General features: G+C 46.2%; 2 protein-coding genes across 7 annotated transcripts in view; one reads left to right on the top strand and one right to left on the bottom strand.

Moving 5' to 3' along the window:
- Positions 1 to 7,184, bottom strand: part of WIPI1 (WD repeat domain, phosphoinositide interacting 1) — a 37,872-nt gene extending 30,688 nt beyond the window's left edge. For 2 of the 6 annotated variants that reach the window (XM_058284617.2, XM_071210778.1), the window contains exons 1-4: positions 6,982 to 7,132; positions 4,246 to 4,285; positions 3,000 to 3,082; positions 1,487 to 1,656 (exon numbers count right to left, since the gene is read on the bottom strand). In XM_058284617.2, coding sequence (XP_058140600.1) covers positions 1,487 to 1,573 — 87 coding nt within the window. In that variant the 5' untranslated portion in view covers positions 1,574 to 1,656; positions 3,000 to 3,082; positions 4,246 to 4,285; positions 6,982 to 7,132. Of the gene's footprint in view, positions 1 to 1,486; positions 1,657 to 2,999; positions 3,083 to 4,245; positions 4,534 to 6,386; positions 6,417 to 6,981 lie in introns of those variants that run through there. The other 4 variants (XM_071210777.1, XM_004459481.5, XM_023589092.3 and 1 more) reach the window with 4 other exon arrangements.
- A 7,318-nt stretch (positions 7,185 to 14,502) lies between these two features.
- LOC101421238 (paraneoplastic antigen Ma1-like) lies at positions 14,503 to 16,607 on the top strand. The gene is given in 3 exon segments (XM_012525533.4): positions 14,503 to 14,894; positions 14,897 to 15,814; positions 15,817 to 16,607. Coding segments are annotated over 3 exon segments (1,056 nt in total). The 5' UTR covers positions 14,503 to 14,821; the 3' UTR covers positions 15,882 to 16,607.
- The last annotated feature ends 600 nt before the right edge of the window (positions 16,608 to 17,207 follow it).

Below are 17,207 nucleotides of genomic sequence, written 5' to 3' on the forward strand. Positions count from 1 at the left end.
TCAACTCTAGAAAGTACTTTATTTTTCATTTATTAAAAAAATTGATAAGCACTTAACAGTTTAGACACAAAGAAGAAAAAATTGTGCTTGATGAACGTAACAACCTCTACCTTTCTAGGAACAATGAATTGAGTAGACAGAAAGCACGGTCATACTGATATAGCCTGTGCATAAATTCAAAATTGTTTCCAAGAGTACCTAGTCCCCAAGATGGCCAAATAAGTAATATAGGCCCTATAGTCTCTGAATGTTCAAAAAGGATGTAAGACAAATGTGTTTAGGGTTGCCTCCAGATGAGATGTGAAAGATATGCTAATTCAAGCTCACCTGAGATGTGAGCAATATGCTAAAGCACACCTGAGATGTGAACGATATGCTAATTCAAGCTCACCGGAGATGTGAGGGATATGTTAATTCAAGCTCACCTAAAATATGGGGATACTATAAAAAACTTATCTGGTACTCAAACACTTAATTAACAAGGAAAGTCATTTTCTTTCACAAAAGCACCATTTAACTTCCTACCCTTATATCTTTTCTGTATAAAAGGGAACCCAAAATTCTATTTGGGGCTCGGTTTTTATTAGGACGAGAGTCCGGCGAGCCCGGCCGGTCGAAATAAACCAACTTCCTTCTCGGTACTCTCAGGTGTCCTGGCCTTCGATACCGCGCACGCCCCATTTCTCTACAACAATACAAAGAATCTACATGTTGACTGGTTTAGTCAACAGTCGGCCAACAGTTATTACTGAGCACCTTTCAGGCAGTCTTCTATACCAGGTCCTATAATAGTGATCAAAATGGAACCTAGCCCCTGCCCTCATAGGATTTAAAATCCAGGAACTGAAAGGAAACTCTGCTAATACTCTAAACACTTATTTAACAAGAATTTATAATTTTAAAGAGACTACCTTGCATATCTGAGATAAGAAGAATCCTTCCTTCAACAAGAAAACACTATAAGAAAGACTCTTTAAGGATTAGCTGGGAAAAAGAAAAATGGAAGCATGAGGCTGAGGACCAGAACTGGCTAGGAAAGTCCAAGCAGATGGTAAGAGAAGGGGCAACTTGAGTGACAGGCTTCAGAAGTGACTCAGGAGTCTCATTCCCAGACATGCCAACCTGCAGTGAATGCCACCACCTAACGCCAAAACCAGAACAGTGTTCTTCCGGTTTCAGGCCTCCTGGGAAAGTAGCTCAGAGGATACTGTCAGAGCCAGGGTCTGGCATGTACATACAGGAGGAAAGGGTTCACATAGCCAGTGGCCATTGTTCAAGATGGAACACCGGAGCAGACTGACCAAAGAAGAATCACCTCTAAAATAATACGAGGAATAAAATCTCTTTACAATACTCTTATAACCTGAGGCCTGGGTATTAAAGTCCTCTTTAGACCCTGAAGCATGCTTTAAAGACATTCATCTTTGTCCTCCACTCACAATAGCAGAAGACATAGAGCCCAGCCTGAGGGCTTTCTCCCTCTTACCTGCCGGTTCAGCTTTATGGACAAGATGTTGCTGGAGTAGCTGTAGTTACAGATCTCGGTACCTTTCTTGAAGTGGTACACGTTCATTTGTCGCGGCTTTGTGTGGCTGACCACCACCACCAGGCTGCTGGAAAAGAGGCGCTCCACGATGTAGACGTCTGGGATCTCATCTGGGAGGGCAAGAGGCAGGACAGTTACAGTGAGAAGGATTTCAGCCACAAAACACTAAGCACAGCTTTTGCCAATTTATGGCACTTTCAAAGTACTGCTGACTGGGAGCCCTCTATGAGCACACGTTTACAGATTTTTCTTTTTCCCCATGGGGGGACCTTCACTGTTTCCTGTTGCAGCAGTTCCAAGGTCCTCTCCAAATACCTAAAGTAAAGAAAACTCTTAGGTAAGCTGGTGACTAGAACACAAAGCCAGGATTTCCAGAGCTATTCCTGAAGCCTGCTGGTTTCTGGGCAGGAAGAGTCACCCCTCAGGGGCCCTAGGGTTCCATCATTTGTTTTGAAGGTTTGGACAAAATAGACCCTTTCCCTGTGATGGATTTCTAAAGGAGTGACTACTGTTGGCAGCCTCAATGTTCAGAATTCTTCCTGCCCCTGTGACTAAGAGAGGCAGCGTTGTGGGATGGAGAGTTGCACCTGTGCTCCCCCTGATCTTCCTGGATATCCTCTTCTGTTGCAAACATCTGAACATCAGTATTCTGACCAGGGAAGTACTTCTGTACTCAGCAAGAAGGTGAAGTAGAAAGCCCCCAGGCACCTTGTGTTGAGAACATACCTCTCAGAGACTACCCTTTCATGTGCACAGAGAAGTCCCGTAGGGAGTAACATGGGACTGAGGCAGAGCAAAATATTCATGAAAGAGGGAGACTAAAAATAAGCTCTTACAAGTAAATTAGAAATCCCCAATTTTATTTACCAAACCACTCTCTTTCCAGGAAATCCAAAGGCTGTGCATTCTCCACTATTATGTTGGCATAAACTATTCCTTATCTTGAGAAAACAAGAGAGCTAAATTTCTAGGTGGAATTCTTTCTTTTATTTGCTAAATGTATTTCGGCCTCTTTGTTATGGACTACATAAGTGGATAGCACTGTTACTAAAACAAAGAAAACACTTCTATGACTAAATAAATATTACCCCTATCCTGTAATGCCAATATAATGGCAAAAAGAAGTTTCAAGTAACCGTCATGGTTTGACAATGATAAAAATTGATAATCATGCCTATAGTATATGGAAAAGTATCAACAGTATGATTTCAAATGAGTCTTCAGAAAACTAAAAAAAAAAGTTAAGCAATTGCCAAATCTTAATAAGGGCATAGTAAGGGCTTCTTTGTTTTGTTTTTTAAGCAAGTGGAGGCAATGATTTATTTCTCGATCTGAAAAATAGCCTCCTTAAATTTGACAGTGGAGAAAGTGAAAGGCAAGAAAGCTCAGTAACACCACAGATTACAGTCTAGAGGAAGGACTTGGTGTCCTGAGATCTCACACACACACTTACTGCTTCCATGGACTTGGTCCAGTTGCTCCACAGAACTCAAGGAAAACAGCTTATAACCAGCTTTGGTTCCAATTGCTAGGGATCTGTGGGAGAGAATGGCAGCACGAGAAGAGTAACAGGTATTGTATTCCAACCACAGAGCTGTCTGAAAATAGACACCCTTCCCCCCAGCCTCATGGGATACAGGGAAACATACATCCTCAGGAGCCTGGATACTTGACAACTTCCTAAATGATGAAGCATGCCTTGTCAGACAGTTATAGTAAAAGGGAAAAGGTCAAAGACATATAAAAATAAAACTGTGAAATGGTTAAGAGACGTGAAACAGAATCAGCTCTGTCATCAAACAAAATGTCAAACCTACCAAAGACCAAGCTTTCACAATTCAGTAGAAATAGAAAAAAATGAAATGTTTAAGAATAGTCATCTTACGTTCACCCCCATCACCCAGTCGAGAGGCACATTACCAAAGGGTAAATTATTTTTTCCTTGATGACATTTTTTCTGATAAAGAAAGAAATACATATTCATAGTGGGCATTCTAGGTCCTTAATAGGCAACATTTAATAAATGCTTCCTTTCATCAGTTTAAAAGCCATGAAAATATCCCAGCTACTTTATACCAGTAGCTCTTATCCATAGATGTGCATTAAACTCACCTGGGGAGTTTAAAAATAAATACTGATGCCTACCTATTCCCCAGCTCAATCCAGAGATTTATATTTAATTGGATTTTAAAAAAATTCTTTAAGTACTCTAATGTGCAGCCAGGGTTGAGAATGCTGTTTTATACTATGTTCCACAAAATGGATCATATAGTCAACCACAACAACCCCCAAAGTAAACATTTACGTGGGACAATGTAACTTAAAAAAGCCTGGTTTTCTTAATTTGTTCACATTTCAACCAATAGATAAAGGCAGAGTGTGAAGCCAGGTTTCCTTGGCCTGGTGATGAAAACAAATTAGTCAACTTCGTTCAAAGGCTGGGTTAGGCCACAAGTCTTTGGGACTCCCCACCAGCTGCTTCCCACTTTGCCCTCAACACCTGAATGATGACCAGGCTCTTCAACGGGGCACAAGCAGAGAAAGCAGTCTGCTCTGAGTACTGTGGCCTGGGAAAATGGGATGTCAGAGCTGAAATGGACCTTAGAACGGTTTAGTCCAATGTTCTCCTTTAAAATGAATTTATGAAAAGGAGAGATTTATTCTTCACAGGGAAGCATACACTAAAATAAGGAACTTACTACTACAAGCCTGGATGGCCGAGGCTCTTGTTTCACTAACCTGAAAAACAGAAGATCACATTGTTTGTTATTGGAATTTTTTTCTACCCAAACATTTGTTTTCCCTGGGACACAGTGACAGGCGATGATGGTCAATTTTTAAACAGCAAGAGAGGTGGTTCTGTCCCTTAGTCTTCCAACCTGCTGAGTAGCTCAACTGGTGTGTTCAATATTTGTATAACAGCAGCAGTGCAGTTAGAACTGGGGTTTGGCATCCGGAAGCACAGCATTTATGATGATAAACAGCAACTGGAAAAGCAAGCCAGCAGCAACTTTTTCATGTAAATATAGAAGCTTTTTATTGCAAACCTAGATTTGTAAGGCTTGCAAGAAAAAACAATACTGTAACTAGAGTTTTATAAGATTAACCAAAGAACTAGCAATTTAAAACAATTTTCGAATGTAAGCCCTGGAACAGAAGCCCTGCACATTTCAGAAAACGGTAGTATGAACACTATTATGTCTTAAATGATTGATTGATAGTCACAAAGGATTATTACTCCGAATCAAAAAATTCAGATTTAGACCTTATTTTATCCATAAGGCATTCTGTAGGGAAAAAAATTCTTGTCTCCTCTGATGGGAAGAGGGTTTGGGACACAAGCGTATTACTAATTAAATGAAGGGTACAAGCAAAGTGTCTAGGACAGTGCCAAATATGAAGTATGTGTGTAGGGCATGGGTGAAGGGAAGTTGCTTTCACCTACCATCTCCAGAAATACTGGATTCCAAACTCAGCCTATACTTAGAGAAAACAAAAAAAAAAACAAAACAGACAAAGAAACAAAAACCCACACTGATACTCCTAAATGTCAGTAAGGGGCTTGGCTTATTTTAAAATCCAATGTCATACCCTCCCAGGGTCAAAGCAACTGAGTGTGACAAGAACTTTTATTTATAGGTGAGACAGGGCTGCCCAGCCGAGAGCCTTCATCCAAGAAAACAGAACTGACAGTTGGGACTAAGGAAATTAACTTTCAAAGCACCCTACAGCTTTGAAAATAGCATTCCTATTTAACTGTTAATTGGAACTTACTCTGTACTATTTGACAACCAGAGTTGAAAATAACACCACTTTTTCCAAATCTAATAAACAATGCTACACAGCTGAATTTAGAACATTTACCACTAAAAGCAAACAAACGCCCCTCTTTGACCTATGTTCAGTTGGGAAGGAAAATATCTCTCAGGCATTTCAAAAGACATACCATACCCTCTTACAAAACATTTCTTACAAAACAGCAGAGTTTTTTCTAGACCATGTTTTCTTAAACTGCAGGTCTCAACCCATTAGGTGGTTCATAAAAACAATTTAGTGGGTCACAAGCTGGTGTAAAAAAAGAAGTAGAAAATGCCAGAGATACTTAGTAAATTAAGGTAAATACTATTTGTGACTTGCTTTTCAGTGATATTATATGTATGCAGGTATTGGGTGATGTTGTAATGTGCATTCTTATTGTGGGTTGTGGTCAAGTAAAGCTGGAAAGCCACTCATCTAACCAAGCTGTCATGCTATTCGATTATACATAGTTTTTTCCAAACAAAGGCATATTGTTCAGCATAGGGTGTTTTTAAACAGAAACGCAAAAGGAATGGAAGCCAGGGCTGCTTACGGCTCCCGATGGCCTCAATTACCACACAGAATGTTGACCATTAACACAGCTCTGTCTCAAGCAGGCAAAGCACAAACTTGAAAGAGACCCCAAACAAGGAACAAAACATAAACTGGTACAGCAGGAAGTGGGAAACAGGGATGCACCATTCCTGCCTGATGCTCTAGAGCACATTCCATAGAGGTTACTCCATGTGGTGCTGAGGGCTCCTTCTAACCATTTCATGGAAAAAGGTAAGGAAACAGGCACTTGCTTCTAAGAAACGGAATCCTTGAAATCCTCAAGATGCCTGCAACCCGGTTCAGCAGAACCCAGCTCTTTGGCCAAAGTCTAAATGTGGACATCAAAGGGAAACATTAAAAATCCCCTGAAAAGCAACAGGGTGTTGCTCGTGCTTCCCAGAGAAGGTGGTGAGACTCCGAGAAGAAGGTTCTACCTGGCTGAGTGGGATATGGCAAAAGGCGACAAGAGAAATCAAAAGCTTCTTACGTCCAGAGCACTCAGGCAAGATGACCCGTGTGAGGCTGGGACGGGGCTGGCGTGGCTGAAGGGATAGGCTGTCTGTGTCAGAGGCCCTGCCCAGATGCCACGTTGAGATGCTCAAGGACAAATGGGAAAGTTTCTTCTTTACTCCCAACCTTCCTGGGCTACTGCGGCTTCTTGGGTCAACTTTCAACTCCCCCCCCCCTGCATCTCCTTTGTTTGGCCACTGCCCTTTCTTCCCAGGTCTCCCCTTGGGGCACTAGCTTGGCCACCGCCCCCTGCCCTCTTATTCCTCAGCCTCCCCGCGGCCCCCCTCCCTGGGCTAATTCTCTTCCTTCGCCCTCGGCCGGCCCCTCCCGGCTCTGGGCCGCCAGCCGCGGGAGAGGGCGTTTGCACACCCCCCACTGAGGGCGGGAGGGGGAAAGAGGGGCGCCGAGTCGAGCCCGTGCGATGCAGCCGGGGCCGTCCAGCCGAGGCCCTCCGGGGGGGGGGGGGGAGGGGGCAGCACCTCTCTCGCCACGTGTCGCCCACAGGACACCCCCGCGTCACGCCATTCCCACCACCCTTCCCACCCCGCGGCAGGAGCTGGCACTCGGCTTACGTGCAGTCCTGATTGAAGGAAAAGCAGCTGAGTGCCGCCTCCACCCCGCCCGGGGGGTTGTCCGGAGCTTCGGCCTCCATCGGGCTCGACCCCGGGAAGCCGCAGCTCGCGGCCGGCGACAGCCACCTCAGCAGCCCGTTCGCGCCGGCTCGGCGGGCCGGGACACCGCCCCCAACCCGGCCCGCCTTCGCTCCGCCCCGCCCCCTTTTCCGGTCTCCGATAGCGGAGCAGACAGGACGAGGCCCCGACGCCAACCGCCATTGGCCACGCGGCAGGCGGGCACCGCCCTCCTAGCCAATCCACCGCTAAACTGGCGTCTTGCTGGAGGCCCGCCTCCAACCCCGAGACACAGATCACCATTGGGCGAAGGCGCGTGACACAGGCCACGTGGTAGTGTTTTCGTTGCCCCAGCAGCCCGGGGGAGCCGGGAGGCAAAGGTGCGGCTGGGGCTCCGAGTGACAGGTTGAAGTGCTTGTTTCCCCGCCCCCCGGACCCGTGTCCTAAGTAGCTCTCTATTGAACTTCTTAAGGAAACAGCCGGAGTTCAGCAACAAGCCTTAGACGCCAAAGCCCCGCTTTTGTAGAGTGTTTTGTAGAGTGCTTTGAAAAAAGTTTTTAAAATTTAAAATGGGATGCTAAAGCCAGACAAATAGGTTGTTATCGTATCATATGCATTGCCCTGCTGTTGAGAATTTTTACTGCAGCCCAAACACTGTGTGTGTGTGTGTATATTTACGCACATACGCATATATATATATATATCTTTGAATTTTTATAATTCAAAGAGGAAAGCATTATTCCCAATTTACAAAAGAGGCAACTAAAGCATCAAAATTAAAGCTAAATCATTTGACTCTATTTTTCTTTCTCTCAACTGATGTGAAAAACAGTTCCACTCACAGATCCACAGATGTTCATTCCTCTTTAGTTGATTGTGTGGTATTGCATAAGGCATTGTTAAGTGAAAAGAACTGTTCTTTGGATGCTTTAACTGCATCATCTTTGTAGCCTCTTGGATCAAATGTGTTCTACCCCTCCATCTCCCTCCAGTTCAGCCAACTGCTGCAGTCCTATCTGTTCTATATATAGAAAGACAAGATTCCAGCATGCAGGTGCTAGTTGTTAGGAGGACCACTTAAAGGAATATATACAAACTGTACAGTAAAGTTTTTAAAGTGTAAATTATTCTTTTCAAGAGTTTGAACTTTATGGGGTAGAGTTGGGAGCTGCTGTTCATTCTTGAGCAGGAGTGTTTCATGATAAAAGCAGTGTTTTAGGCAGATAACCTGGGCAGGGGTGTGCAGAACTGATTAGAAGGGTGGAGAAGCCCAGAAGCTTTTAGGGGACAAACGTGAAGTTCAGGGTGTGAAGAGATATGAGAAACTTGGCTAATGTGAAGGCATCAGGGCCAGAAATGTTAGGGCAAATCCCAAGAGATGTTTTGAGGCGGTGTTGATCAATAGAAAGATAATAAGAGCCACAAATGTGAGCCCTGTATGTAATTTAAATTTTTCTAGTAGCCACATTAAAAACAAGCAAAGAGAAACAGGCAAATCAATTGTAATGGTATATTTTATTTAACCCAATATACAAAAATATTATTTCAATAGGTGATCAATATAAAAAACCTATTAATGGACTGGTTCACATTATGTTAGTGTTGTGTTGGAGATACAGTGTGTGTTTTTCAGTTGCAGTGTACCTCAGTTCACACTAGCCAATTTTTCTTTTTTTGAGGTATTAGGGATGGGGATTGAACCCAGTACCTCATATGTGAGAGCCAGTGCTCAACCACCGAGACACATCAGCTTCCCTGAGTTGGCTTTTTCATTTGTTTTGCTTGTTGTTCATTTCTGTTCTTTCAGGAAGCACCAGGAACGGAACCCTGGGACTCCCGTGTGGGAGGCAGGAGCTCAACCACTTGAGTCACATATGCTCTCCTTAGTTACTCTTATCATTGGACACCCCTGCATGGTATGACACTCCTTGCCCGCATCAGCACTGTCCATGAACCAGCTGCCCACGGGTCAAGGAGGCCCGGGGTTTGAAGAGTGGACCTCCCATGTGGTAGGGGGACACCCTATCCACTGGGCCAAGTCCACTTTCCCTTAGTTACTCTTAAATGCGTATTTGGCTGTTGACTGCCTTATTGCTCAGTGCAGTTTTGATGGAATAAACTGCAGGGGGTGGGGGTCGTGGCAGGGAAGAAGAGGGAAGAGTCAAACCTGGTTCCATGGATAGGAAACCTGAGTCCCTTGTGTGGCTTTCAGAAACCAGATCTGGGCAGGGATATTGGAAGGTGGTTTTAGTATTGAGGCAGTGGAACCAAAGGCCCAATGGAATTCAGTCCTAGTGGTGTAGGCACGGGAGAAAAATCACTGAGCCTCTGCCTTCCTGTGAATGCACCTTGTGTTTCCTACTGGACTAAGGGTACCGCTGTCCACCACTGCCTGTGTGCAAATGTCATCCCAAGGCTGCTTGGTCTGGTTTTATTTTCGCCCAAGAGAATACAGAAACCTGAATTTTTAATGTAAAAAATTTCAATGTTGATAATGAATACATATTTTTACAAAAACACCATGTGGACCAAACTAAATACATCTGCTGGCTGGATGTGGTTTGTGGAGGGCCAGTTGGTGACCTATGCTAGAGATGTAGGCAGTCACTTTGAGAGGTTTCCCCCCTCAAAAAAGAATTCCCAGAAATTCATTCATATGAAAACCCAAGGAAAATATTATAAATAAGAGGTACTGAGTTCATTTAATGTCAGTTTGATTTTTTTTAAAATCTAGTTTTAGTACTAAGTCCTGTGAGAGAGGAAAGTCCTGATTTGAATGTTGAACTTATGCCATCTTAATCCTTCTAAATTCTTGGAACAGAAATTTCTCTGCTAAGTAACAGTGACCAAGGATAATGGGAAGAAATCACACAAACATACAATAACTGTGCAATGGGAAACAAGATGTTGGCTTTTTCTTCTTCCAATTGAAATCCCAAATGTCCATCTTTTCCCTGAAAAACATCCATTATTACCATGGCAAACAGCAAAATTGGGGATAATACGGCTGGGATCTGGGAAATAAATGTCTGCAGCTAATGGGAAGATTTCCTATTTGTGCAATAATTGGGTTGTGATTTTAAAATGCTGATTAGGGGAAGTGGACTTGGCCCAATGGATAGAGCGTCCGTCTACCACATGGGAGGTCTACGGTTCAAACCCCGGGCCTCCTTGACCAGTGTGGAGCTGGCCCAAGCACAGTGCTGATGCGCACAAGGAGTGCCATGCCACACAGGGTAGTCCCCCGCGTAGGGGAGCCCCACGTGCAAGGAGTGCGCCCCATAAGGAGAGCCGCCCTGCGTGGAAAAAAAGTGCAGCCTGCCCAAGAATGGCACCGCACACACGGAGAGCTGACACAACGACATAACAAAAAGAAACACAGATTCCCCGTGCCGCCGATAAGGATAGAAGGGGTCACAGAAGAACACACAGCGAATGCACACAGGGAACAGACAATGGGGGGTTGGGGGGGGGAAGGGGATAGAATTAAAAAAAAAAAATGCTGATTAGGACACGTACCTGCCATTAACAGAGGACCTTGGAAATGAGACTTCTTGAATGACACAAGCCTCATTCCCACCAATATGGTTGCCTACGACACCCAAACATCTATAATTAGGGTAACTACTAGGTGAACCAACACCACTCCCGTCCTCTTCTTTTCAAAAATTCTCTTCTATTTTTATAAAACCAAGTCACAGGAAATGAACTCCCTTTTCTTCTCTGTTACATCTTCCACACTCAGAAAATCAACTGAGAAAGAGCAAGCCATAGTAGAAAAGTATGTGATAGTATATTGAGAAAGGGTAAAGGAGGCAGGACATTATTCCCAATTTATACAAGAGGCAACTGAAGCACCAAAATTAAGGCTAAATCTTTGACTCTGTAGCAGCGATTCTTAACCAGGGGTCCACAATTTCAGGGGGTTTGTGACCTTGAATTGAAAAAAATGACATCTTTATTTTCCCTGACCTCTAACTGAAGTCTAGCATTTCCTTCACTTATGAATGTATGTAATAAATAAACTACAGTAGTATTAATTTCATCTGACTGGCAAAGGAGTCGGTGGAACAAAAAAGGTTAAGAACCCCTGCTTTATAGGGACAACACAGGATCAGCGGGAGGAAAGGGGGTTGTGTCACTGTGAAGGAAGCTGCGGGAGTCAGCCTGACATTTCTAGAGTGAGAGGCGAGGGATTGGGCTTCAGGGTCATGTCTGGGAAGTGAGATGATTCATGTTGGCAAAATGAGAGGCCCCAGCCAGAGAGCTGGCTGAGCAGCAGGTGTGCTTGGACTTTTTTTGTTTTTGATCACAGGCACAGCCTGTGTGGGACAGGATGGCTGCTGTGAATGAACAGCCCCGATTATATGTCAGTGCTCCCCAAATGGAACCATGATTTCTGGTTTTATTGATTTAAGAAAAGATGGCAGGGAGAGGGGTGGACACGAAAACAACAACCATTCCAATACTCCTTGACTTTTTTTTTGCTGACAAGAATAAGGAACAATGGTATGTCACTAAAGAGTGTAACTGGTGTCTTTGTTCTCTCCCCTCATCTGGCCTATTCATGCTTTCAGATTTATCTTCTTAAAATACCAAGGCAAATCACAGGTTCTCCATAAATACTTATTGATCGATTGATATTTATGAAGATGGTAGCTTTCCAAGTAGATGCTTGCTGACATAAAGCTGCTAAGGTTCTATTACTCAAGCCAATGCAGCAAAGTTCACAGCATGGAGTTTTTGTTCACTGAGACATCTTAAGAGCAGCCAGGAAAGAAGAGAAAGTTTGGGCAGGCCAGCCCATCACTCTGACTTAAATTTTAGAGTACAACTATAGATGATGGCTGGAAGGGAAACAAAACTTAATAGAAAGCTTGGTTTGGAACCTCACCCATTTTCTCATAGAATGCTCATCCATCTGGTCCAGGGGCTTTTATCCCCATCACACAGCTGCATAAAGGTTGAGAGGTGTTTGTTAAATTGCTGATGGTCCTAGAACAGCTCGTGATGGAGCTGAAGCCCTCACCTCTGCTCAGTTCCTAGGCTGCCATTCGCTGCTGCCTCTCAGGCTGCTGTGGTTCAAGGCTAGAAATAGCATTGGCATGTCAACCTGTACTTCATCCTATAAAGGGACAGAGAGGCAGGGATAAAGGGAAAGAAGCAGGGTTGTGCCAAAAGGATCACAAGCCAAGTGCCAGGGAGAGGGTGCACACTCCTGCAGCTTTTCAAAAGGGCCAAAGGGCTTTGCCTATGTCTGCCAAGGGTACTACTGGAAGGACTTAAAACATCCTTCCTTCCCAAGCAAAAGGTTGACCGGATCTCGTGGGGGGGGGTGGGGGGTCGTTGAGAAGTGGCACTTCCGGACTCTGGGCTTCTTCCCAGGGTGAGTGGTAAAGATTCTTTGGAATTCACCACCTCTGAGAAGACAGTGATCTCGAAGGCTGTTGGGGCGTAGAATCCCGCGATTCTTGGTGAGCAGTGCCATCTAGTGATCTGTGGTATGGTACCTAGTTCTAGGCTGATGGGCTAGACCTTCAAGGTCTAGTTCTAGGCTGATGGGCTGACCTTCAAGGAAAAGGCTGGCTTGAGGGATTAGATGTGGATGCTAAAACGAAAGCCCTGGAGGGAGAGTCCCGAGGGTCCCCCACGCATTCTTCCAAACCTTCTTTACTGTCCGTAAATGGAAAATACGAAGGCCTCCCTCACTGCTTCCTCTGAAGGAGCTCACACAATCATTCTTTCAATTGACAAATACTTATCCAGTGCCTATTAGGTACTAGGCGTGGTTTCAGACCCTAGGAAATAGCATTAGACAAAGTAAAGAAAAAGCCCTGCCCACATGAGCAGGGAGACCATAAACAAGAAAAATATTTAAATAAAGTATTTGTACGTCAGATGATGATGAATGCTGAGAAGGAAAATGAAGCAGTGTAAGGGCCCTTGGACTTGTTTCTATATGGGGTGGGGGGCAGTTTGCAGTTTTAAATAGCATGGGCAGGGAAGGCTTCACGGGAAGTTTACATTTTAACAAAGTCATGAAGGAGAGACGAGAGCATGCCACGCAGCCACATGGGGATGACATGAAGGGCAGGAGGAACAGCAGGTGTTCATGGAATAGCAAGGAGACTGGTGTGGCTGCAGTACAAGGTGGGACTGGGGTGGGAATAATTAGAGATGAGGTCAGAGTAGTGTGTGGTGTGTGGTGAGGAGCTACTCTGAGTGAGATGAGAAACCACTGGAAGCTTGACTATGAGTAGAGCATCACCCAAGCAGCTGTGTTGAAAAGGTGTCTTAGGCGATTCACAATTCACCTTAGTATGTTAAAGGCTCCAGAAAGCCTAGCATTTATACTGATTTAACATTGTTTAACAAGTACCTCCCAGGCTTATTTAAAGTCCCCTTTCTGCCAGGGACACCCATTAACTTCCTGTGGGACCTGAAAAAGTGATGCTTCCAACAGTCACAAACAAAACCAGCACAAGAGCAACAGAAAACAATCTTTATCCCAAGGCCACACCACAACTGCAAAATGACTAATGTTGAGTAATTTCTTATCAATGCCTTCCCCATCCTGATTCATTCCTCCCACCTCTAGAACAAAAAGCCCTGAGATATCCAGTTGCTAATTTGCCCTGCTTTTTGATAGCATCCAATCCTGAGCTGAATTCTGGTTCTCCTACCTCTCTCTCCTTAGGATCATTTAGCCTAAAACCAAGCCCAACAAAAGCCGCTTCCCACAGCCTCTTACTGAGACACACATGGCTCCACTTGGAGAATTCCCTCCCCTGCTGCAGCAAGTTACTAAAATATTGACCAGGTTCATTGCTGGTGGTTTTTACCAGCAGGTGTTGTCAGACCCTACTGTTTCAGAGAAAAAAGTTAGGGAAAAGCTGGACAGAATGATGACTTCCTACTCTAAAATTCTATGACTCTACACCTGAGACATTGCAACCCACTTAAAATGTCTGGGTGTCCCAATCAGAAAACAGTGCATCCTGAATAAAAGGAGTGAGGACTATATTGTCAATTAAAAAAAACAAAAACAAAAAAAACAAGTGTGGACTAACGCCTCGGCTCCCGGCGGGGCGGGCCCTGCGGCCGCCGCGCTGCCCAGAGACCGCTGCGGGCGCCGCGCACGGCCGTGCCTGCCCTCCCGCGCCTCCGCCGCCTGCAGCCTTACCTCTCCGTCCTTCCAGCGCCGTCGCCGTCCAGACGGGCGCCCGTGGAGAAAGCCGTGCCTGGCTAGCCCGGCCGCCGCCTCTGCCGCCCCGGGACAGTCTCGTCCTCCGTGGACCGCAGAGTCCTCGTCCGTCAGACCCCCGCCCCGAAGGCCGAGCCCCAGCCGCCGACGCCGCATCGACGCCCGGAGCTGCTGCGTGTGCCGGGCGGCCGGGCTGCGACCACACCCCGGCGGCCTCTCGGGCCCCGCGCCTCCTGCCTTCGCGGCCCGGCCTCTCCCGTCGCCCTCCGCGCCGCCCCGTGTGCCCGCCGCGGAGCTCGACCGCGGAGCCGACGCGAGACGCAAGATGGCGCCGGCCGCGTGACTGCCGTGGCTGAGCTGCTCGAGGCCTCGCTCGGAGAACGCCCTAACGGACTTCGGGGCGGAGAACTTGGCAAGGCAGGGGAAGGGCGAGAGCAGGACTTGGGGGTCAGTTGTCAGTTGTGCACGCTTGCCTCCGTCGGGCTTATTTGTGGGGGCGTCGGGCATTGTTCTCAGCCCTAGGCCTGAGCCACGATCGATCCGTGCTTGTAGAATTGGCACCGCTTGATAGTTGAGAAAATGGCGCTGACACTGTTGGAAGACTGGTGCAGGGGGATGGACGTGAACTCCCAGAGAGCCCTGCTGGTCTGGGGGATCCAGTAAACTGTGACGAGGCTGAAATCGAAGAGACCCTCCAGGCGGCGGTGCCCCAGGTACCCTATGGAGGGCTTGGGAGAATGTTCTGGAGGGAAGAGAATGCGAAAGCAGCCTTGTTAGAGCTCACCGGCGCTGTCGATTACGCCGCCATCCCCCGGGAGATGCCGGGTAAGGGCGGGGCCTGGAAAGTGGTCTTTAAGCCCCCAACTTCCGATGTGGAGTTTTTAGAAAGGCTGCATCTCTTCCTGGCGAGAGAGGGGTGGACCGTGCAAGCTGTTGCCCGGGCCCTTGGGTTTCAGAACCCCGCTCCGGTCCCGGGCCCAGAAATGCCAGCGGAGATACTAAATTATATTTTGGATAACGTTATTCAGCCTCTTGTTGAGTCCACATGGTACAAGAAGCTGACACTGTTCTCCGGGAGGGACATCCTGGGGCCTGGGGAGGAGACTTTGGATCCCTGGCTGGAGCACACTGATGAGGTCATGGAGGAGTGGCAGGTGTCCGACGCGGAAAAGCGGCGGCGGTTGATTGAAAGTGTTAGAGGCCCCGCCTCTGATGTCATTCGCATCCTCAAGAGCAACAGCCCTGCCTTCACCACCACCGAGTGCCTGAAGGCTCTCGAGCAGGTGTTCGGGAGCGTGGAGAGCTCTAGGGATGCGCAGGTCAGATTTCTCAACACGTACCAGAACCCAGGAGAAAAGTTATCCTCTTATGTCATTTGTCTGGAGCCCCTGCTGCAGAAGGTGGTGGACAAAGGGGCCATAGGTAAAGATAACGTGAACCGGGCGCGCCTGGAGCAGGTCATCGCCGGGGCCAACCACAGCGGGGCCACCCGAAGGCAGCTGTGGCTGACCGGGGCTGCCGAAGGGCCGGCCCCTGACCTCTTCCAGCTGCTCGTGCAGATCCGCGAGGAGGAGGCAAGGAGGAGGCAGACGAGGCGGAGGCCGCCCTCCTGCAGTTAGGCCTGGAGGGGCGCTTCTGAGTTCCTGGGAAAGGGGCATTTAGTGCAGACCGAGATCACAGCTGGTCCGTTGTTAGTGTCTTATAGATGTGTTTCTGATTAGTAAAGCTTTAGACGTGTTCTGTTGTGGGTTGGTTTGTTTGTTTTGGGGGGTGGTGCTGGCCTGCATATTAGTGTAACATTGGTAAAAACTGCAAGCGAGCACCGTGAGCTGCTACAGTACAAGTGCATCATGCTGGCTGAAATGCTGGGTAAAAGCCCGGACATGTGCTCAGTGCGAGCTGGCATCATGGCATCCTCAGTTGTGAAAAAAAAGTGAACCTGTCCACTTCCCAACGACGTAATTAAATGAGAAACTGCATGTTCATACATTTGTATGGCCTGGCTCACAGGAAGCACTCAGTAAAAATGTGAACTGTTGTTACTAATATCATGAATAGTTCTTGTGCTTATAGTAAATTGTTCCTGGTTTATATTAATGGAAAGAAGTATGAATTTATTAGATATTATACATTATTTAACTTGAAAATGCAGAGTTCTCATCTTTAAACATTCTGATTAGTTAAATTGAAAAGGATTCTGAGACTACAAAATGGGGTGTTGGAAAAATACTGCAACTGTAGAGGTGTGTAAATCAAGAATTTATCACTGTACAACATACAGATATAAATCACATGAGAGGGTGATATGAACCCGCCAGAGCAATCCATTCCCCTATTTCACATTTTTGTGGATGAATAGGTTTCCTTGTTCATGCTGATTCTGTTTCTCAGTTTGAAATTATCAAACAGATATATGCTAAGAAAAATATTTTTTAAAAAACCAAGTGTGTATTATTTTTGTAGGTGTCTCCTGTCTGACTGGTTCCTTGTGCCACTGACATTTTTGGCTGAACTTTCGTGCCATAGTCTCTGTTGTCACGATCGGGGCTTAAAATCCTGCCCCCTGTCCTGAACTTCCTTCGACTTTGTCAGGCAATGGACAGACATGCAGAGAAGGACCAGATTGGGTCTTGGCAAAACAAAGTACAGTGTACACCCTGCATTGGAGCCAGAGTAAACAGTATAGTGATCCACAAAACCAGACTTGCATCTTAGATTGTTCATTGCAGCAGCTGAAGGGAAAGGATGAGTGTAGGAGAGAATGTAGGGAAGGGAAGTGTCACTAGAGACAGAGACCAGGAGCTGGGGTATGGAGGTACAACCTCTAGGACTCAGTGGCCAGTTAGATGTGGTAAGGAGCAGAGAGAGGTCAGTGACTCATGGTATCGAGACCAGGAGAAGTCCAAAATCAAGGCATCATTAAGGCGATGTTTTCTCCCAGAAGACTGTGGCATTCTGGGGCGGG

Source organism: Dasypus novemcinctus, chromosome 21, assembly GCF_030445035.2.
Source record: "Dasypus novemcinctus isolate mDasNov1 chromosome 21, mDasNov1.1.hap2, whole genome shotgun sequence".
NCBI classification, from domain to species: Eukaryota; Metazoa; Chordata; class Mammalia; order Cingulata; family Dasypodidae; genus Dasypus; species Dasypus novemcinctus.